Genomic DNA, 25,026 nt, shown 5'->3' on the forward strand with positions numbered 1-25,026 from the left:
CTGAGATAAGATCGCAGTCTTACATCGCGATTTATAAATATTTAGTAGTATAAACATGAATTGTAAAGCAAAGGATGACGACGTTTGAAGAAATTAAAAAGTAGAGTACATATATGAACACATAAACACACACACACTAACACACACACACACACACACACACATATATATGAAAGAAAGATTTATTCAATGAGATAGAAGACTAATATTTTCACATAAACAAAGTGAGTTTGTGGCAGGGATGAAACTAACAGTTGCGTTATGCTCTTTATTCTACCAAAGAATGTAACTGAGTAGAAGCGTCTTATAACTATTTTCATTTGACCAAGGGAGCCAACTCAACTGAGCCTTTACACTTTTGTCTTCTTTGATTTCGAAAAGTTTCCCTAGCTGTTTGAATTATTCCATCACAAATTGTATTCCAAGAAGGGCGAATAACAAAGCGACCTTCATTATACGACCAGGTTGCTCTCGTGTACTGTGCTATTAGCTGTTTGATGGTCCCAATTGTCCCAGATGTGTCTGTATGCTGTTTCATTAGAACTACAACTTGTCTGTGTTTCTCAATGGCATCAACACATTCTTTCAGGCTCCAGCGAGACTCCAGAAATGCTGGTGTAATTACAGGGACAATAACTAGACTCTCATTAATACATCGATGTATTTCTTCTATGATAAGCATTCCGGGAACAAAACTATCCGCCCCAGTGCACACAAGATTATTTGGGGTATCGAACATTTCCTTGAGATATTTATTTAGAGAAGGCAGGATGATCTCGTCTACGATATGAGAGTCTTGGCTGCAATATGACAAAAATACTAGAAAGTTGAAATGTGAATTATCATGCAAAATTTCTCTTTTGAGGATTTCAAGGTCCTGGTCTTGGCGCGCCTTTCTGCGCCTAAGATGAATCATAATACAGAATGTAAACATACTGAAAATAATTGCAACTGGTGCTGCTATTCCAATGCTGACAGTATGTGCAAAGCGACAGTTTTCTCTTACAATTTCAATAACTGCATTGTTGAATAACGCTTCATTGTTGTTATATTTACATGTCAATATTGTTCTATTAACAATGGTGATATCTGCAGATACAATCCATTTAACAAAATCAAGAGTGTCACAATCGCACATGAAAGGATTCTCTAACACATTCAACATCACGTATTGTGAAATAATGTCCAGCTTTTCTTTAAACTTGACATTATCGTTGCATTTTGTGTAGTTGGTTAGTGGACAAGTCTAATATTTTCAGAGAAGGAAAGCTACTTAAAGCAGATGGAGATATATATTCCAAATTGTTACTTGCTAGGTTGATTGTCTCTAATGCATGGAAATCATATGTTCCAACAAATGAAATATTTAAAACTATTATGTTATTTTTGCTTAGATCTAACATTTTTAATCCTCTTAGCACATCTCTTTCAAAAGTGTATCTTGCATTTAATCTCACTCGAATATCTGGATCCATCATGTGTTGGGCAAATATATAAGTTATATTTGGGAACAAAAACCAGCTAACGGTTGAATCTCCTAGTTGAAAAGCATATTGTCCCAGAGATATGCAGCTAGTGAGATCTAGAAGTTCAAGGTTTTCAAATAATAATGAATCAACCCTAGTGTTCGTGCGATCTGCAACCAGTAGTGTAGAATAAGAAACGTTTAAGTATTTTACATTTGACAATATTTCTTGCACGTCTGGATGTTCAACAAAAATTGTCTTGACTCCACTAATATCAAGATATGAAAGATTTTTTGTACGGAGAGCCCTTGAAAAGTTTTCTCCAAGGATTACACGACGTTGTAAAGCTTCAATTCCAATTAAAGATAGATATTTAAGTTTGTTTAGTTTATCAGTCAATGCTGCTTCTACTACAGCTATTTTCAGGTGAGAATTGCCATCCAAATACAATGCTTCAAGGTCTGGCGTGGAATGAAATACATCTGGGTCAATGATCTCGAGATCGGGACACGAGGATATGGACAGAAATTTTAGCTTTTCTAGTCCGTCAAGAAAATTATCTTGAATGAAACCGACATTACTGAACTCAAGAATGGACAATTCAGAAACATTTCCCCATGTAGAACTTCTGAAAAGTCCATCAGGGAAAGATTGGACAAGTGCATCAGTTCCATAGAGCAAAACTGTTCTTATATTTGCCGGTAACGAAATTGGAAAATCGGCCTGGCTGGCAATAGTTTTGCATAGATAAGAAATATCATTCACAGTACAAGTTACATTTCCTTCAGAAATAGGTACAATGACAGATGCTATGAAACTTACGAAGAACATAAGTCTTGTTTCCATGTTAAAATGGATGAATTGCTTTGATGCTTGAGGCTTCACTCATATTGCCTTAACGAGACACATTTTCCTGAATAAGAAATAAACATATAAAATTCAGTAAAAGTGTATCTATAAAGTTATCTATTATGTCATGTTTCCGGCATAAAAGTAATAAATTTTCAGAAGATAAAACGTTTGATAATTTATCAAACAAATGCTTAATTTTCATTTTATTGTCGGTCAACATGTGATTAATATAACAAATAATTACCAGCTGTTCCAGATATTTCTGAAACAGTTTTCAAATTAAATGTAAAAATGCTCCACTGAGAAATGGTATAACATTGTTTTCTACGTTTTATGTGACCTGGATATTAAACAATCATGTGTTCCTCTCGCCAATAGTTATATAGCAGCATACATTTAATATCTCTATTTTAACCACTTGAAGTCCAATCAAACTGCAAGACACAATGTATCCATTGGATTTACATAAAGCTGCATAAAAAATGTATCAGCTTGAAAATACATAACACATGTATATGTTATTAGTATAGTTTTCAGTGGTTAGTTTACAAGCCATTCCTTGTTGCCCTATTTTAAAAAGGGTATCATATTTACGATTGAATTTATTGCAATCTACGATGATAGGCAGATTATAAACTCAACGCAACGGGGGTTTCATGAATTATGACATTGAAATTGTTCTTATTTTAGACACTTTGGCGCTAGAAATATAATTTAATACACTAGTGGTAAAAGTTAATATGGACATGCATGTATTTACATATGCAATCTATCTATCTATCTATCTATCTATCTATCTATCTATCTATCTATCTATCTATCGCCTCCCGAGTTCTAATTTCCAGGTGACAACATTTACTGAAGGAAATTGTTTCCGGGAGAGTTTAATACAGGTGGCTATTCATCTAATTTGCATATGATAATGATAGCCTCAGATAGCCTCAGCGTGTTTATAGACAATGTGTAATGTCATAATTCAGTGCTGGATTGAAAGATCGAAGATGTTCAACCAACATTTGTTTCATTCTCCGTATAATATGTTCCTGTTTTGATAAGGGCGCAGGTGGCCGAGTGAGGGTCATTTCTGCGCCTCTGGAAACATGCAATTGTTGTCGTTGAACAGCATGTTTAAAATTAATGTCAAGTAATGAAGTTATTATTTGCCTTAGAAGACAGCAGCTTGCAAAAATACAGAGCTTAATTCAAAGAAAACTTTAGCTGGAATAATGCTGGTGTGGCTGACCCAAACATAGATTGGTCAGCTTAATGACGTCAAATAAAGACATAAAAAGCCCAACAAAACATTACTATGTGACACAGATGAATGCAGTGAGTAAATTGGTATGGTGCTGGTGTGGTTGACTCATATACATATTGATCACCTTGATGCTGCCAATATAAAATGACAGTGACATTGTAGTCATTAAAATACGAAGTGAAACAAATGGAAAAACTTAGCGAAATACTGCCATTGCTCCCGGATATTTCAGCATTATTATCGGTTGCGCTCTCCGCGGATGCAACGGCGGCTGCGTGTGCGGCTATCGGAACTGTATCTGAAAAGGTTATACAAATGGTAGCCGGGTAAAATTTGTTCATGGTGTGTCATAAACGAATGAGATGTTGTAAACCATTCCTTCGCAGCTGAAAATATCTCTGACTTTCTGGCGTCAACCTTCCACGTCGTCTGTGGATCGCGCTAAACCGCTTCCTGGCAGGGCAAGGTCGTTGTGCAGCAAACCTTGACAGATGGGGCCAGGCCACTGATTATTCCTGTTGCTGTGAAGCTCTAAAGACCATGTGACACATTGTGAACAACTGTCTACTAAGTTTCTTGGTGGACTGAAGGCTATGCACCTTGCTGATGATGACGTTAATAATTGGCTGTGCACACACTGCACACCATAGCTATAATTACAACAAAATAGATAAGGAAACGGCCTTTGACAACCCAGAACGAATAGGTAAAGGCCTCGTTTCATTCAACCAATCTTGATTTTATCCCAAAGATCAAGTCAATTTTATATGTCCGAAATGTTTGTGGAGGTAAGAACTGGCATTAATTATGATGCACACAAATCAAATCCAGAATGTTACACTCGCTTCTTTGACATGAACTATGACTCAGTATGCTGCATATGTGGTAATAAATCGAAATCGTTTATATTTGGTCTCCAACGGGCTCACTCCACCGGTTAACTTTGTTCTTTATTTGACACGAGAAGTTCAAAATCGTCTACCACGATTGCATTTTTTTTTATGCCCTTGCAAATTGGGCTGGAAGGGGCAATAAGTGTGAAATATTGCTGTTGGAACATTTAGACCACTCCAGCATTTATCAATGACATGCCCACGTGTTGATTTTACACTAGCACTGCGAAAGTATGCTTAATATAAGCGATGTGACTTTTAATATCTTCGGACGATTTATTCAAAAGCTGTAGGGCAACCGTGAACAGTCCTAGAAATAATGAATACAGTCTTTTCAAGCACAGCGTTACAAATGTATTGCTATTAATGTAAACTCCTAATTTCCAAATTAGCAATCATTCCTCTCTATCGCTAATTATTTAATGCAAACTGGATTATGTAAAGTTCTGTCTATTACTACAAGCTATAATGTACTGAATATCAGGTGTATATACCAATAATAAGGCAACAGGGACTAGTAATATACATGATACCAGTATTAGGGTTAAAGGGACTAGGTTTTGAAATTATATCAACAACTGGGCAAAATGACAAGTAGTAGAAGTAATTCCAATAATAAGGTAAAAGAGACTAGTAGTATAAATTATATTAGTATTAGGGCAAACATTATTAGTTTTAGAAATCATACCACTAATAGAGCAACAAGGACAAGGAGTAGAAATTATAACAGTAATATTATAACATGAAATTGTAGTAGAAATTATACCACTAACAGGGCAAAACTAACTACAAGTAAGGAATTACGGACTTATACCATTATTAGGGCAAAAGGAACTGATTCTAGAAATCATACCAGTGCTAATTGCAATGTATTATTACAATTCTTATATATATATATATATATATATATATATATATATATATATATATACGTACGTATGTATGTATATATATATATATTGTATATATATATATATATATATATATATATATATATATATATATATATATATATATATATATATATATATATATATGTATATATATATATCTATACACATATATACATATATATATATATATATATATATATATATATATATATATATATATATATATATATATATATATATATATATATATGAGCCTAAGTATTATTTGAAGATTAGCACGCGTTATAGTTTACCTTTAGTTATTTAATGACACCATGACTATAAACATACACAATTATTACCACAATTTTGTAATTTACTGAACATTATGTGTACTTACGTTTGGCAAACATACACTGGTATCACTTGAAAATATCCGTTCACGAAATTGACATTCAAGTAGCTTTCGATCCCTTACAGACAACACTATGTATGGAACCTGATTTCAAACTTCCTTATTGACGTACAAAGGAGTACACATTTATAGCTATCTAAAGTAAATATGACACTAGTTTTCAAGCACGACTTCTCTCATTGAAATGTATGATAAATTATAAATTAAACATTAAATCTGAATAAATTAAAATCAAGAATAAACACGTCGAATGATGAATATCATATGGAACCAATGGCCTCAAGTAACAATTTTGCCGAGAGAATACAAGCCCTTGTAGGCGCATGTAACCACCTTAGTATACAAGCCGGTGTAGGCGGATATAACCACCTTGGTATTCAAGCCGGTGTAGGCAGATATAACCACCTTGGTACTCACGCCGGTGTAGGTGGATATAACCATCCTGGTATTACGTATATATGCACACTATAGATTATACAATGATATTACCACAATGTATTTAGTTATGAAATATTGAAATATAATATCATATCGTTAATGATCCATTCGATTTACAGGTTTTGTTATATTAATCACATTGTGATATCTTTAACGTTTTCATTTTGAAAGGATAGCACATTTTCTTCTTAAAACATGAAATCAAAATTTATCATGAACACAGAAAATGTAAGCAGCTATATCTATGCTATAACTTTATATGCGACACTCATTAATCCTCAACTAGTTGTGAATAAAATGTATCAATCAGGGCGGAACTAAATTGAATAAATGTTTTGCTTCCAGATTTTATTTCATTCTGAGATAAGGTTTGCAAACATTACTAAGAAATTATTTGCGGGCAAGTTTACCTGTAAAGAAATCTATATATATGAACGCATCTGCTGGTATTACTTACTATTTCATCATTAGTATTCATATAATGTAAGTTGTGTACTGTTAACATATTTACATATTTAACCGTCAGCCTTTATATCGTGCTGTACTTTGTTTTTTAAATATTGTTTAGAATTGATTCGTATAACTTATACTATATTCTTAATACTTCTCAACTGCGTGATAATCGGGACACAACTGGACATACTTCAACCCGCGGCTTTCTTTCATTCACCTTCATTCATGGTGCTGATCTGTATGCAGCCTGTTACACTATTGTATTATTTATGTGATTGTGAATCATATATATGTGACAAAAAATGAATCTGCATGTATATCGATATATATTATTTTGAATTTAACATGCGTGTTTCAATAGAAAATAGTTCAGTATGTTATTATGTTGTATATTAGCTGGACCTTAAATAATTGTCGTGTAGGTTAATCTCTCTTTATGGAAAACATTTCAGCAGGGAATGAATAGTTTTATAATCGTGCATTTCAGCTGAAGATATAAAATAGTGATCTGGTTGGAATTTAGTTGCTTTTTATGAATTTAATATTTTGAACCACATACTATATATCCAAATTTGGTTCGGCTCCTTCATAATACAAGAGACATAAATAAGCCACGATAAGTAGCTTGGGCGAACTATTGACTAAGTACGATGTTAATAATTTAGAGTCGCTTTTTCATGCATTAAATACCATGATCGTACTTCCTTACATGATCAAATGTAAGATGTATTTTGTAAATGGCGTTATTACGACATACATTTTCAGTTGTTTTGATGGACTCCTCTCCTATTTGAAATTGAACCTGTTTCATCATCATCATCTCTAGCAGAATCAATGAATCGAGCCATTTCACACAAGTGCCAGGAAAAAATGTCTTTAGTATCCATCCTGCGTTTGTTAAAATCTTGTAACAACGTCTCATCGTTTCGATGTGTCTAGCCAATCGGAAAACTGTATTAGTACGAATGGCACATCGTTGTGATGTGTTAAACCAATCAGAAAGCCGTTTTAATTAAGGATAGTTACCTGTATAACCTATAATGTAAATTGACAAGAACCGCAATTAGACAATTTAAAATATAGTCATTACTGTACGTGTATAATCTAGAGAATTGCTTGCTTTGGTGTCGTTACCTTTCTACTGTAAAGTACGAGATTTGGGAAAACACTGCATCGAAATCTATACCAGTAAGGGGATCTTATAATGTATAGATGTTTAGAACTGACGAAAACTCGTTTGACATTATAACTTTTCAAATATCTATGTTTACCTGTCTAACTGTTAACATGAAGTTTGAACTAGTTTTAAAATACATTCTAAATACTTTGGACCTAAACTATTCAGGAATTACGTTCACTGTGGATTTTACTATCTCATTTCAAAAATGTTGTTTCATTCATTCTGACAAATGTTATTGATTCGTTCTTAATGTCACATATTATATACGAAGATGTAGAAAAAACACAAAGCTGAACCAGAACTATCGTCAAACTTTAGCGATCATTTCGGGATTGGTTGAGGCAGCTCTTAAAGGAAACACCTCGATGCAATTTCCAACCGTTCAATATTAGGTTTTTACATGTTGTATCAAATCATTTGCATAAGCAGCAGAGACGGCGAACAGACCAAAGTCGAAAAGCGCCGAAAAACTAAAAATAACCTTTCCTACGAACAAAGAAAAAATAAAAAGCGTCGACAGATTTAAAAAAGCGTCGACACTGTATTGAGCAGATCTCTCCGGAATTTGTCTAACTAATATTACTCCATTGTCGTTGGTGATCTTTTCTATTTTATTATGCACGCGTTTTACACAAATTACGTCTTCGTCTAGGTCCCCCCCCCCCGTTATAATTAAATCATTATGTTATATTAAAATAATGGTACATCCGGAATCTCATACTGCAAGGGTTGCTCGAGAACGATTAGAAGCAATCAAAAAATTTCTTCCTGTCAGAGACTCATTTTGAAAAAACTTACAAGCGCAGCAACAATTACAAGTTGATTACGAAGAGTACACTACAAAATTGTTTAAACCCGTCATTGCAGCTACTGAGAAAGCTTCAGCGGTTGTTGAAAAAAACTATATGGGGAGATATTGCAAAGGAAGATGAGAAGAGGAAAAAGGGTATTTTTCCAGTATTAGAACAAGCTGCAGCGCAGACTGAAAAAATAGCAAGAAGAACTAAACAAACAAAAAAGATTTTACGAGATCTTCCAACTGATATAGCTGCGGCGCAACCTCCACCCATTGGTGAGGAAATACTTGAAGGTATTGGAAAACTTCGTACTGAAGTCGCCGACGTGAGAAAAGAACTTGCACCTGAACCCAAACCAGTAGAAGAAAACGTAGAATTGATCGCAAAATTTAGGAAAGGGTTAGAAATATTATAATAGAAAAATTACCCGAAACAATATTATTTTACATATTTAATAAATCTGATATTTTAAAACCCCGTTATGAAAAAGTAAGTGATGATAATCTTATTAAATGGATATATCGCGTATATAGAAATAAAAAAACAAGCTAGAGGTCCAGAATACAAAAGTCTTTATGAAGAAGTAAAAAGACTTTAGGAAGAGAGACTGGAACAACTAAACAAGAAACACTCTCCCAGCAGAAACTTTCATATCAACTTCCTCCACCTCTGCAACAAATAGAACAACAACAATCTTCTTCACCGCAGGAAAAGTTTAGGTCGGAACTTAGAAAAGGTCTAAAGAGCTACTTAAAATAAACAGAAGAAGAAGGATCACCCTTAAGACCATTTAATAAAACAACAGAAGAAGGAGCAACGGGGAGTGGTCTGGGAAATAATTGTGTTTGTCCCGATAATATCCTCAACGATGTGTCACGGTTAGAAGTTCTCACAGGGGCAAAACGTGCCGGAAATAATTCACCAGAAATAATTAATGAAGCAGCTGATATTTGTCGGCGATTATTTCAAGGTGGTGTCATGGATAGCGGCGTTTACCGAGAACTTATCGATGAACTTGTTGATGATTACAGTGACTATTTGTTAGATAAATGGTAAATAAAATAAGATGATAGTACACAATAATCATCGTAAACCTGTACAGGTCAGAGCGTTAAACTCACGATTACCAATCTACAGAGCTATTTACTAAGATGGACTTGGTGATGTAGTACGGGGATTATTCACAAGAAAAGCTCCAAAAGTAGCACCTGTTGCAAAACAATTATCGATGAAAGCTATTGATATTGTTGGTGAAAAAACTCCTGGTGCATTTGTCAATGTTGCTGGTAAGGCGTTATCGGCGATCAAACATAGACTAGCACGATTAATGCGACGAAGATCACAACCAGTAAAATTAACAAGTACTGAAATTATGAACGCAGACGTAAGTAAAATAACAAATCAAGCTGCAAATCAAAAACTGGCAGCGTTAGCAGATGAATGACTCGGTGAACCAAGGAATAATATTTCAAGTTTGATATCAGGAAGTGGAACTTCCCGAATTCGGTAATCAACGTGTTAAACGGAAATAATTATAATAAATGTTCAAGCGCTTATCCGACGAAACATTTGATATGGAGGCACCTGTCCTTAAAGATGAATCGGTACGTGATTATCAGTTTTATTCTTATGAAGCACGAACACCAGATCAACTTGGAGGAAGAATTGAACTACAAGTTCATGACACAAGTAGATACTTTTTACCCGCTGAGGCTTTTCTTGAGGTAGAAGGTACAATTGTACAAACGGATAATACTAATTACGGAAATGCAGTAAAAGTTGGTTTTGTCAACAACGGGATCATGGCATTATTTAATAGCGCCATATATATGATCGATGGAAAAAATATTGAATATATTCAGAATAATGTCGACGTTGCTACAACAATAATTGGCCTAGCAAGATATTCTGATGATTATACAAGATCAGCAGGACCCACAATGATGTTTGTGAAAGATAATTCTCATCACCCCAATGATAATCCGCATAATATAAGACGACCACGAAATAATGCCGGTGACGCTGATGCTAATGTGGCGCCGGTGGTTCATGGTGCTAACGCAGATTTCAACTTGGGATTTGCAACGCGTAAAAATATGTTGCTAGGAGCCAATATAAGATTTTCATGTACAATTCCACTATCGCATATTTTTGGATTTTGTAGAAATGTTAGAAAGGTTATTTTTGGAGTTAGACACACGGTTGTTCTTGTAAGAAAGAGTGATTATAACGATGCTCTGTGGAGACCCGCTGGTGATGCTGGTAAAGTAGTATTATCGAAACTTTCACTGTGGATGCCGGTAATGACTCCAACGATCGCAGAAGAACAAAAGTTGATTTCTTTCATGGACACTGGTGGTAAATCCTTGTTGTCATGGTTAACAACAAGCACGGATAGCATGCAAACTGACGTTGACGGTCAGTTTACATGGCATATAGCATCACAACAAGGTGTTTCTGCACCACGGCATATTTTTATTGTTTTTCAGCACCATAATCGTTTAGGTAATCAAGAACGTACTCATATGATATTTGATAAACTAGGTGTCACAGATATTTCTTTACGGATAAACGGACAACAAGAACCAACAGAGAATATACAACTAAATTATGAACAAAATAGTACAGGACGTGTATATCATCGTTTAATGTCATTCATGGGACGTGATCAAAATGTTGATACTGGGTTGCAAATATCACATCATGATTTTAGAACTTTGTATCCGATTTATTATTTTTCACTGGAGCATCTTGACCTATCAAAACAATCTGTCGTTGATATACATCTTAAAGTAACATTAAATACAGGAGGTGGTGTTGATTATAGAGCAATCGCGGTCATCCTCAGCAATAAAGCCATGTTACTTGAAGGTGGTAGTGGTCAAATGAGAGTCGTTGATGCACCAGTGGAAAATCTTTAATCATGTTATTTAGAAAAATATATTTATATAAAAATGTCGTATAGTCATGTCAATGTTGCTCTGACCCCCGGTCAGGTCAAACAGCTTGTCAAAAAACGCCAACAAATGCGGAACTAAAATATCACCAAAACGAGATCAGATTGGTGGTGGTCCAAACAAATTATCGTTGACAAATAATCAGACCAAACATTTCAACAAAGTCCTAGAATCAAAAACCGGAGTTCAATTCCATCTTTCTCCGAACGCCATCAAGGACATGGATAAAACAGGTGGTATATTTCCACTTCTCGCGGCTATTGCAGCTTTAATAGCCGCTGATGCTCCAGCCGTAGCAAAAGCAGCCGCATTAGGTGCTGTTGGAACAGCTGCTGCAATGGCTCTAAAGAAAGCAACAGTAAAGGGATACAAAAAAAAGGGACGCGGGCTTAGATTACCGGGATCTCGCTGGGGAAGATGTCTGAGGCTTCCAGGATCAATTCATTAGACGCTCCAGCATCAAATTTTGATTTACTTGATGCTGCTAAACGATTAAAAATAAAAAAACTTCAGAGGTGTTTTTATGCGATATCAATTACCGAAACAACCAAACAGTGTTGAAACAGGTATTATTAATCTCGACTCGAATTCAGGACCCGGTACTCATTGTGTATCATACAGGGTTGATCCACGTGGAATCGTTTATTTTGATTCATACGGGTTAGCTCCACCCATTGAATTTATCAAGCATGTCACGCCACTTCACGCGCAAGTTTGGTATTCAACGCTACCCACACAAACAATGACAAATCCGCCAATATGCGGCCGTGAGGTAATTAATGTACTTAACGCTATATCAAAATCATCCAAGCCACCACATAAAGTCGTGCTAGATTATACAAGCAACCGATTCGTTTTAAACAGATCTTAAAATATAATGGTTGATATTTACGGAAGAAGAACTTCCCGCGTTAAGATAAAGTGCGGCGACGTTCATTTGTCAAAGTACGCGACTAAAGATGAACTCGCTGATATCATCAATCTTGCTGGAGTTGACCCACATGAGGTTGTTATTTTTCAGGATCGATACGGAAAACTAAAAACGAGCAACATCAGATGGAATGATATAGTTCGACGAGTACTCGGTGCGGTCACGGATAATATCCCTGTGTTTACTGACAGCGGCAAAATCAGGGATTCAAGTATATCGTTTGCAACCATCAGAGATGAAATTGCAAAAAGTGTTGCTAATCGCGTGAAAAATACCGGTGACACAATGACGGGTGAACTCAGCATGAACGGGAATAAGATAGTAGTTTTGAGAGATCCAACATCCGACGAAGACGCAGCAACAAAATATACGTCGACGTCAACTACAACACCATAGATGGTAAATTATCCACGTTGCGGGCCGAGTATGACGTTCACGTAAACGCGTTCACAAATCTTCGCAGAAATTTTAGAAAAATTAATAAAACCACAGAGGAATTTTTGGGTAATCCGTTGGTCGTTGACGTAAAACTCGTTGATATCAAAACTAACCTAGACACGATCAAACAAACACAGCAAAACATCGTAGCGGGGATTCCTGAGATCGTTAATAAAACCAATTTAATTAAAATTGCAGCCGGAATAACTCCCGGGCATATTACCAACATCGTATACACTGTATCATCTGGATTCGCAACATGGTCGCAGCAGAATAAAACTATCAAATATACCGCAACAGTCACTGGCGTGTACAGGCTATCTGTGTTCAGTGCTGAAAAATTTGAGATATTTACAACGTATCCATGGCGTGATTCAACTTATAAGTTTTCCGGGGTTGTATCTGTTATATTAAATAGCGGAACCGAAAAAATATTTATTCTGGAAGCAGCTGATAAGAACTTAACCGCAACATCTTACTGGTGGTGTTTGGAATTCGTAGCTGAAACACCTCAATTGGTTACTGCATAAAATATAATGAGTACCTCAATCGACGATGCATCTCAATACAGGTACAATCAAGCGCGTGAATGGCAGGCAGCATTAAAAGATCGAGTCGAACAATACACGGTAAAAGTAAAAAAATATCGACGACGATTAGTTATCGTTGATGTGATTGTTTATTCAGTATCCGCTGTTGTTGCTGGAACAGGTGTTATATTATCAGCGGTGACAATGATGGCACCAGTAGCCGTAACAATATGTATTTCAGCAGCAACAACAATTACAGGTGTTTTCAATATCATCACACAAAAAATATGCACCTGCATGAATGAAAAATTATCCGATTACATAATAAAATTACACACAACGACTGTAGCATGCTCGAAATTGTCTTCATTGTTATCAGTGAGTCTCAGTGATGGAATTATATCTGATTTCGAGTTTTCAATGATGACTAAAATATATCACGAAGGTATCGGTATTAAAGATACAAGTACTAATAATGACGGAATTACTCCAGCAGATCGTGACAAATACAACTCCGCAAAAAATAACGATGATCTCGGTAAGTTCAACTAATCCTGAATTTAGTATTAACTTTCCTACTGCAATTCCCGTAAAGGAATTAGCACTGGCTCAATTACGGGTATATTACAGCTGGCCAAATATCAGATCAAAATCATTCAATGGTCCACCAGCAAATAATTCACTTGTATTTGCTAACAAGAACAAAACAGATTGTACTCCTGACTGGATAGATGTTGGAATACCCACTGGTAGTTATGAGATTGAAGAGATCAATGAGGAATTTCAACGTAGAATAAAATCAATAACGGGAAAAGAAGCGAAAATATCGATTAACGTTCATGAACCGATGTTATCTTCTACGGTTGAGATACATTCTCCTGATTACGTCGTTGATATTTATCAGTCCACGATAAGATCCGTACTAGGTTGGCCGGATGTTCCCCCAGTGCATGAAGGACCACCTGAACCAAAACGACCTGATTTTACGTCAACAAATAGCTCTCGTCACGAAGTTACAATGACATTTATTTGGTGGTATTGGCGTGGAGTTCGAACTTGGGATATTAGTTTGGATGATTTAATTGGTTATGGTGGTACCATATCTTTACCAGGAGGTAAACTCTGTGGCCATATTAATGAAGAAATTAAAAAAACTATCGACATTTCCAATCTTGATCATAAAGATCAACTAAATAAACTACGTGAACGCCTCACTGAGTATCTTTTCGATATAACATCCCACGAGACACGAAGGGAAATTATCAAACAAATAGAAATTCTGAATTATATCCCAGAAGCTATGGAACGCAGTCACAACAAAATTATAGATCTAATTTTAAAATCATCTCCTGCTTCAAAAAAGTTTTTAATTGATAAATATAAAATCAAGGAATCTGATATACTGACGTTCAAATTTCCCGATTATAACCCGGACGCTCGGAGAAAATCTGTAAATGACATCATCAATGAGTTTTTTCCTAAAATACTCGATGAGTGGAGAAAACTAGCACCACCTCCAACTGTTCTCAGATACAATAACAATCCACACAGAGGCGGTAGACACGTATCTCCTGGAATCGTTAATATAACCATCACCATCGTGGTCAATCTGGTTTGTGACGTAATCGATGGTAGCTATCAAATAGATTTCGGAAAATCAAATCAGCCTCAACAGGGATATATTTTATATACATTTACACCACAAGTATCCCCTGGAAGTTTAATCGTGCAAGAGCCAACTAATCCTGTGTATCTGCAATGTCACAATAATATGTTTCACGAATACATTTTAAGCTCACAGACCACCTTAATCGCTTATTTGACCTACATGGAGAAGAGCATGTAATAAATCTGTATGTGAAATCTAAAGGACTTGTATCGTTGATCTTTGATCTTAAAGATCCATGAATAAATCAAGTAAATATTATATAATGTACCAGCACGTGAGGGTTTTTATACATGACAAAGAAGTACCTGAAAACGCCATCAGAACAGCGTTTTCACAACCTCCAGACACAAAGCAATTTAACGTTAATTTAGTTATTGCCGAATACGGAAACAAGGATTTCTTATTACCACAAGAACAGTTAGATGAGCTCCGTCTAGAACATATTGTCGCGATCATTTGTAACAGAGATCATATTCTAAATTATGCACACTCCTGTATTAAATTCGATCAACTTAAAAAAATAATATTTAAAAATAAATAAAATATTTCAAAATGAATAAAATATTTCTAAATAAATAAAATATTTCTAAATAAACAAAATATTTCAACATAACTAAAGTATTTCAAAATAAATAAAATATTTCAGAATAAATAAAATATTTCAAAATAAATAAAAATATTTTTTATTGTTTATAGGGTGATTGGTACTCATAATTATACAAATTAATCAGATTGTGTGTCTGATAGGGTTATTGGTACTTAAAATCGTGTAAATTAATCAGATTGTTGATTCAGATGGGGTAAATGATACCTAAAGCTATACAAATCAATCAGTTTTGTAAATGATTATAATCTGAAACAATTTATTCAGAAAAGAAGTATTGTATTATTATTCTGAAATATTTTATTATTATTCTGAAATATTTTATTTTTATGAATTCGATCAGTTTGTGTCTCTAATGGGTAGTTTGGTAGTCAAATTGATCAGTTTGTGTCTCTGATTTGTAGTTTGGTACTCAAATTGATCAGCTTTGCAAAAAATACTACAAAAAATATCTTATTATTATTCTGAAATATGTTTTTATTCAGAAATATTTTATTTTTATACAAATCGATAAATTTATTAATTCTGATGGTGTGATTGGTACTCAAATTCGTGTAAATTAATCAGTTTTTTAATTTTGATGGGGTGGTTGGTATTCAAAATTATACAAATCAATCAACTTATTAATTCTGATGGTGTGATTGGTACTCAAATTCGTGTAAATCAATCAGTTTTGTAATTTTGATGGGGTGGTTGGTATTCAAAGTTATGCAAATCAATCATTTTTGTAATTCTGATGGTGTGATTGGTACTCAAATTCATTTAAATTAATCAGTTTTCCAAAAAATACTACAAACTTTTTTTAATTATTATTCTGAAATATTTTTTTTTTATATTATTGATGGGGTGATTGTTACTCAAAATTATGCAAATCAATCGGATTTGTAATTCTGATAGGGTGATTGGTACTCAAAAGTATACAAATCAATCAGATTGTGTCTCTGATTTGTAGTTTGGTACTCAAAATTATGTAAATCAATCAGATTTTATGATAAAAATGATATTTCAGAAATAAAAAAAATAATATTTCAGAATATTGCTACACAGAGTTGCTTTGGTAACTTGAAACTTCCTTACCTGTTGACATAATTTTTAAGTATCTTATGCGGGTACTAATTGTTTTTTTCGTTTCGTACTCGTTGGATAATCCCGATCTGACTTTTTCTACTGCAACAGAAAGAGGAACAAATTCATTTACCTGATCATCGTTCACCATAGCTAGTGACTGAAACATAGCTGCCTGAATCCGCTTTATGAACTTATATTGAGATTATAGAACATACTTAATTTCATTTTTAAGTTCTTCTAACGTTTCAAAATCAGATATTATTTTTTCAGGATTTAGTTCATCAGATATATTAATTCTGTTTTCTTCTAGTTTTTTAATAGCAGAAATAATGTCTTTGATATTTCCATGGTTCATTATATAATATATGAATCTTTAAAATAAAAAAATATATCCCTATGGAACCCCTATCGAATGTTTTAGCGAGTTCGGATGGATGTTTCAAGGACGGCATAACATACAGTATCTACATATTTACAACCCAGAACTCGTAGCTTGTCACCGCATTCTACCAAAGTTCAACGGGCACACGAAACACTACCCCCTATGAGAGCTCCTAACCCGTCAAACAACGATCTAGAGGCCCAAGAGGGTGTGTTTGGAGAAGACAATCCCCATTAAACTCGTAGCTTGCCACCGCATTCTACTAAGTTTAGAGGATACACGAAACACAACACGTAGTATTTACACATTTACAACCCCATAACTTGTAGCTTGCCACCGGATTCCACTAAGTTTAGAGGATACACGGAACATATAATTTTAATTAAGGACGGCACAACATATATTATGAATGACGAGCGCCTAATCGAGTGTTTTAGCGAGCTCAGATTATATATACAATGCATGAAGGACGGCACAAACATCCAATGAATGAGTATATACAATGAATGAAGGACGGCACAACCATCCAATGAATGAATATATACAATGAATGAAGGACGGCACAAACATATAACTTAATTAAGGACAGTACAAACATATACGCTCAACAGAAACACCCACCCACAAAAATCACCCGTGGGAAATTCAAAAACATGTATTTGCCGCGTTTGACATGGTAGGATGGTGTTCTGTTGAGCGGGGTGGGGGCTTGGTGAAGCCCCCAATTATTATAAAATCGCAATTATGCGTAATCCACCGAACATTTGTCAGTCGTGGGGTTCGATCCTGGGCCGCGAGCGTCACAGTCCAATACGTTACAAACGGAGCTATCGAACCTTCTTACAAACATATGTTTTAGAAATTAATACATAGCTAATAATCATTGAAAAGGAACTGATTTCAAGTATTTTTGCTCAAAATACAATTCTGAGCTCAAGAAATACGTTTATGCAAGATATTTTCACCAAACAAGTTAGATTTATAAAGCTAACATTTTTCTGGATAATAAAAATAATTAGGGAATTCCCTATTTACTATGCCGCTTATGATCCACGCCATCTTTGATAGAACAATCCGGTCTAGATCTTACAATGCTCCTCTTATACTAACTTAACTGCTAGATTTTTCCATTCTCCCTATAACTGTTCCTGAAATCATGAATGGAGAAAAGTATCAGAAATATATACTACGAGATTTCCCACTCGTAAATCTGTATCCGCGAAAAACACAGTCAAAGGGAATATTTAGTTGCAAATATCACTCGATAAAAAAAGAAAAATAAATAACCACACATTCGTACACAAACACATATTATATATATTTCTGCACTGAACAAGGAAAATGCAACTGATTTTTAATTACAAACACTATTATACACGTATTTCTGTAATCGAGTTAATATATGCAGGATCCCTGCACTGTGGATCTAAAATTAACCCGCCATGATCGATACAGACTAGACGGTGAGTACATATAGTTATACGCTGGTTTCTACACTCAGTAAGCTGAAATATGCATGTCATACTGCGCTCGGTTTTCTGTATTTTAGCTGAAATATACATGCATTTTATGTGCTGTCCATATATAAATGTACGCTGTTCTAAATGTTTCACGAATAGAGCAGAAAATACACGGATCTAAACATATAACCGTATATTTTGTAAGTTAGAAACCATAACTATCTTTCTACGGGTACAGTTACTATGTAGATGATTAACGAACTAATTATGCCATATACCGAGAAAAGCAATATATCATAAAATTACCTCCCTTCGTTCAAGTCAAAAATAAGTAGTATAATAATGAGAATTTCTGACAAAAAAGATAAATAATTAAATAAATATAATACTTGCTAGTGATGATAATTATTGATATCGGAAGGTGATTTTCTGTTTACATTTTTTGAGAAAGCAGATCTGGTTACATTTTCTGCGACTTTTTGTACTGAAGGCATGCAGATATCAAAATACTTGCCAGCAGCATTCATAGACTGAAATATTATTTTTTCGCAAGTATCTACATTTGTAAACGTAACCGTCCTTCTAGAAACGGTCTTACATTTACCAGTATTACCACGTGTATTATTCTCTCTCGGTGAGATAGCTTGTAAATTGGATAAGGAGTTGTTCTGAGGATTTGAATCAATATGATCGATCACATGACCATCTTTGATCACTCCGAAGAAACACTTGTACGTGAACCGAAGACAGAGATATTTTTTTCTTCCCAACAGTAAATCTAAGATAACCAGAATTAGTAACAATACCATCCGGTTTTTTTAACATACAATGTCTAATAACGCCATCACGATTTGCCTTGTAGTTTGTTATGATAGGATGTCTCACAAACTCATTTTGCTCCATTATATAATAATATCATTTGTTTAAATCATTGTTTGTCTGAAAACTTGATATAATCATCCACGGATTTTATAGCGTTTTCACTGTTATTTTTATTCTGGTCATAATATCTCTTAAGTCCTCTGAACCGTTTCCCATCACGATTTGCACATAATCCTGTTTTCCTCGTACTCCAACACCACATCGCAGACACGGTATTGGTCCTAGACTCCCCCGCCGTATACTTTGTAAGTGCATCCAACAAAATTCACCTCTACAGGATTTGTTGCAGCGAATTACTGAGCCGATTATGAGTCAACTGCTCTGATTCATCATATATATATATATATATACATATATATATAATATATATATATATATATATATATATATATATATATATATATATATATATATATATATATATATATATATATATATATATATATATATATATATATATATATATATATATATATATATATATATATATATATATATATATATATATATAATATTCCTTATTTAAATATTTGTTTGAATTATATGAACGAATTCGAGAGATTATCCCAAACTATGCCTTCTAAATATAAATTTAATCTCGACATATTATCTCCTGACTTACCAGTACGAGATCTCGTTGATCCGAAAAATAAAAGTTTGATCTCGAAAATTCATGACGCCAAGAAAGAATTTTACACGGATGGTGCATCTCATGTATGGTCAACGTTCAAGATTATACTCCTTGACTCTGTCAAGGACAAAGTTGTTGATGCTACATTGAATGACAAACGAGCGGCAACTATCATTAACGACATCGCTGAGTACGAGGGCGATCAAAAATATTTCTTCAGAGTAAAATTTATTGTGTTAACATAAACAGATAGTTGGATTATCCGTGACAAATATGATCCTGTCCTTGGTAATAATAAAATTGCCATATTAAGTAAAAATTCCAGACCGGGTCTATTGACTGGTATTGATAAACCGTATTATGAGCGAGCGTACCCTGTAAGAGCAGTTATTTATGGAATCTATGAGATAAATAAAAAAAACAGCGTTGATAAACTGGCACCCATGAAATTTTCAAGGTTAAATTGTGTAGCCGAACGAGTAATAGAACACTTTACAAACGCGATGCGTGGAAACGGATTAATTGATTTAAGACGTGAAAAAATAAACTCGTGGGCGGATTCAGTTAAGGATACCGGTGCTACAATAAAAGATGTTGCTGAATTAGGAAAAATATTAAAATTTCCAATAACAGTATCAACGATAACCAGAAAAATATTATACGAATCAAAATATAAATCGAAAGGAGCTCCAATAAATATTATTGATCATAATGCGCACGCATGGACCAGCGCAGTAGCAATATTTCCACGTGATCGAACTGTTACATTTTATAGCAGAGACATGTTTGATTTTATTAACGAAATAAGTAAAAACGATCCTGCATCGGTATGGTTATTTAAAAGTGATGAGGAAGGTGGATTTGATCAGTTTGTTAAACGAAACGGCGAAATATATCGAACATAATCTCTCCACGACGAGATGAAAAATCTCGCGGAGAAGTTTTTCAAGTACAAGCACGCAGAAAATACTGACAAATTACTACCCTATTGTTTTACCGTTCCATCTGTTGCGGCTCATTTTGCTAGAGAAAAAAATTCATGGGAACCAACACGATTTGATTTACTCGAGGACATACGCGCAAGTTGCGTCGAATACGGACACGGTGGATTATGGAATACCAAGTATAATTACAATGATGTTATTTCAATTGATATGGTTGCATGTTATCCGGGAAGTTTTCTAGGATACGGAGTTTGTTCTGGATATTTTGCTAGATTTGGTCACCCTACAAACGAGATGACGCGAGTGGCAATTAATGGACCATTACGTGATTTTGATCTGACTGGATTCGCTTGTGTTGAATCATTCGAGTTTAACGAATATCTTCACCAAATTTGTTATGTTTGGTTTCGTAGACATTTTTTGTGAAAAAAGTTGGGCGCCTATAGTTTTATTACGATATATGCTAGATTGTGCGGTACTGACATCGTTGGTTGTCAGTGAGGCAATTATATCATATCACGCGCAGACCGAAGTTTGGTTGCCCATGCCAGATTATATCAGTCTCGATGAAGTTATTAAGGAATTTAATGAAAAAAATCCTGGTGTTTCCGAAGATGATATTATCAAAGAAGCTCCTAAAATTCTCGAGATTAAACTTAAAAATAACGAAAAAACCGCAAAAGATCTCGGTAGAAGAATTATAGGTAAATTTACTCAGGGTGGTGCATATGATCATAAAAGACATTACGCACGATTAATTCTAGATGATGCCGAATACGATTTTATAATCGCTGATACAACAGCGAGAGATATATTTGTAAATCGAGAAAGTGTTTATTTATCCGACGGAGCAAAATTGGGTGCGATTGTTAGTTACATAAATGATGTCTCCCCACAGTATACTCATCTAAGATCTTCTATGTTGGCTTATGTTTCTATAAATTTATTATCGATGATCAGTATATTTCATGAGACCGCAGTCAGAGTCGCAACGGACTGGTTTTATATTTCGAGTAAATATTTAGAGTCTGTTATGGAATTTATAAGTAGTGATGAACGATGGAGTTCGAGGAGAATAAAAAAGGAAATATTACAATTATGCAGAATCAGCAGATGTTCCGACGAGAGATTTTTATCGTAAAGGTAATAAAATATCAGAAATGTCGAAAGCGCCGTCAGTGAGTGATCCAATAACTAGATGCGGCAAGACGGCTCGAGGAACTAATGCTTTTAGAAATTCAGATATTATCGTGCTGTCACCCACACATAGACCTGCACGAGAGATGAAACAACGGCAAGTACAATCGTGCACGTATCATAGTTTCTTTCGGTGGCGCTGGGATACATGGACTCCTGAACGAACGGGAGAAAAATATATACCTAAAATAATTATTTGGGACGAGATATGTACGGTGTCATTGCATACATTAAAAACGTTTCTTGATTGGCTGTTGACGAAAAATACCGCTATAATAATATCTGGCGATCATGGTCAGCCGCCCACTTTTGTTGGACCATCTCCACATGATTGGTTAAAAAATTTCGCTGATTATTACGAAGAAATAGATGATGATCATAGAGCTCTTGATGCAAATTTAAAGGAGTTTAAAAAATTAATCAGATTACAATCAATCAAAATTCAGTGTGAAATAATACGCGGAGTGATCTCAGAGACCTCGATGAACGATATTTTGAATTTTTGGAGACCCAACGATTTGATAGTAGCAAGCAGAAAAATAATCAGAGACGCATTACAACAGCAGTTATTTCAGCTGCATAAAGAAAAATACTCAGAATTGCCCGTACCGTTATGTTATAGACCATCAGATACACGAAAACAGAATATTAATGTTGATATTCCAGGGGAGACTGAGAAACAAAATCTTGCATTAAATAATATTGTCGCTGTTGATATCAGTGTTGTCGAGGGTGCATTACGCGCTGACAAATCTCCATGGGTGTTGGGATACGCTATGACGTTATCAAGGGTTAGAAAAATGTCTCAGTTACGGAGAATTATAATTCCTGAAATCGTTAATAAAACCAGCATCATCATCGACGGTGATATAATAAGAAAATAATTAACCGGATACAAACAATCTGATAAAAGAAATAAACGCGACTTTGATCTTGATGTTGAATTTATTATTGAGTTAAAACATCAGCAGAATAATCATTGCGCAAGTTGTAATTGTATAATGCTGTGGAGGTATTCGAATAATGATTCAAGACAATTTACCGTAGACAGAAAAGATAGTAGTCGCGGTCATACACGAGAAAATGTGATGTTGACCTGTCTCGAGTGTAATCGGCGTCGGGGTGCTAGTTAAGTGATAGCGGTGGTAGTTGTGTATCCTCGGGAATCACCTGTAGTTGTTCACGTGTAAATCCACGTTGAGGAGCAGTTAAATCTAATCTGTAGATTGCAGGTCTACCTGAGAATCTTGTCACGGTGGATATTTTGTGTGTGGTAACACTCCAAATAGGATCAGTCGCTCTCGCTTTACCACCTTCAAATTCACCCGGTTCATACAAATATCTGACTGTAACATCACCCAGTATTTTTTGTTTTTCAATATCCTTTCGTTGTATTGGCATATTTTTTTTTTGTAATTGCATTAATGGGGTTCATGTTGGTTGTTCGTGTAATCTCATTGTTTAACGCAGTTATCACGCTTGGTAATCTTACGACCCATTCGCGAGATCTTTTATCTTGAATAAATTCCTTCGCGTATTGATATCCACATAACCGCTCAGCAAGTGTTCGATTAAATCGCTCAAACAATTGCCTGATCACGGTGAATTGCAGTAGGCCCTCGTCGTATTTTTACATCATGTCGTTTCATCAACGATGATACTGGACCAAGAGATTCCTTGCCAGGATCAACCTGTAATAGTTGTGGCCATCGTAATGGTCCTCGTTGAAAAATCCGTTCAAACGCATCGGCTACTTCAGATGATGTTTTCTTTGATAGCGGCGCTGCCTCTTTATACCTACTTGCAACATCAACAACATTTAGCGCGTACTTGTATGTTTTTCTACGTACAGTATTATGTGGTAAAAATAAAATATCTGCTTGATGAACTTCATTAGGAACATTAACATCGAAATACGCGTACTGAATTCGTTTCGGTGGTGGTAGGTAAATTTGCCATATCGCTTGCCTGGATAACCACGCTTCAGCAGTAGAATGCTTAACCGTTGCTGCATCGGCAAATTTACTAATTGCTGCTCTGCCTCTCCAGTATCCTCTTGGACTATAATAAATTGATTCTATTATATATTACCAGCCCCAAGCGCTAATTTACCTTTCATCGCGGATCTTGCTAACCAATTAGCTAATTTTTCTCCTATATTTTTATTTTTTATAGAATTTAACGCATGAATTAATTTCACATTTACAATATGCCTGTCTTGTAGATTTTCACTTTTATAAGTTACATCATGAACGTGACAAGCTCGATCAATATCGTTTATAGGATACTCACCTGGTTTTGGTTGATCCTGATTATCAAGTCTGATGTCAAGTCTGGTACCAGGACCGCAATAATCATATCCTGGTAGATGTTTTTCTCCTGGGTATGTAGCCCATGGAGTACCCGGAAACTTTGACATCAATTTAGCAATATCACCACCGCGCTTATTAGGTAAAAACGAAAATTTCTTTCCACCGCATACAGAACATTTTCCACCATACGCTATTTTTTTTATTTTTTATTGTAATCGTAGCTAAATCAGTAGTTGGAGTTTTAGATCTACAACGTAAACAATATAAATTCATGTTTTAAAATATATGGATATAATTGATTCTCAGCAACTCGGCGACGAGAGCCAGTTAAACACCACCCTGCGTTACCAAATTCCATCAGAATGATTATCATAGGACCATCTGGATCGGGTAAGAC

At 35.0% G+C, this 25,026-nt stretch overlaps 1 protein-coding gene across 1 annotated transcript; it reads right to left on the reverse strand.

Moving 5' to 3' along the window:
- Nucleotides 1-1,208: 1,208 nt before the first annotated feature.
- On the reverse strand, nucleotides 1,209-5,885 carry LOC149787001 (uncharacterized). The gene is made up of 2 exons (XM_089976015.1): nucleotides 5,742-5,885; nucleotides 1,209-2,379 (listed from the first exon to the last, which is right to left on the reverse strand). Exon 2 carries the CDS (start codon nucleotides 2,310-2,312, stop codon nucleotides 1,209-1,211), a length of 1,104 nt encoding a protein of 367 aa, XP_089832141.1. The 5' UTR covers nucleotides 2,313-2,379; nucleotides 5,742-5,885.
- Between the last annotated feature and the right edge of the window lie 19,141 nt (nucleotides 5,886-25,026).

This window comes from Sinohyriopsis cumingii, chromosome 12, assembly GCF_028554795.1.
Source record: "Sinohyriopsis cumingii isolate HCF-2022 chromosome 12, ASM2855479v2, whole genome shotgun sequence".
NCBI classification, from domain to species: Eukaryota; Metazoa; Mollusca; class Bivalvia; order Unionida; family Unionidae; genus Sinohyriopsis; species Sinohyriopsis cumingii.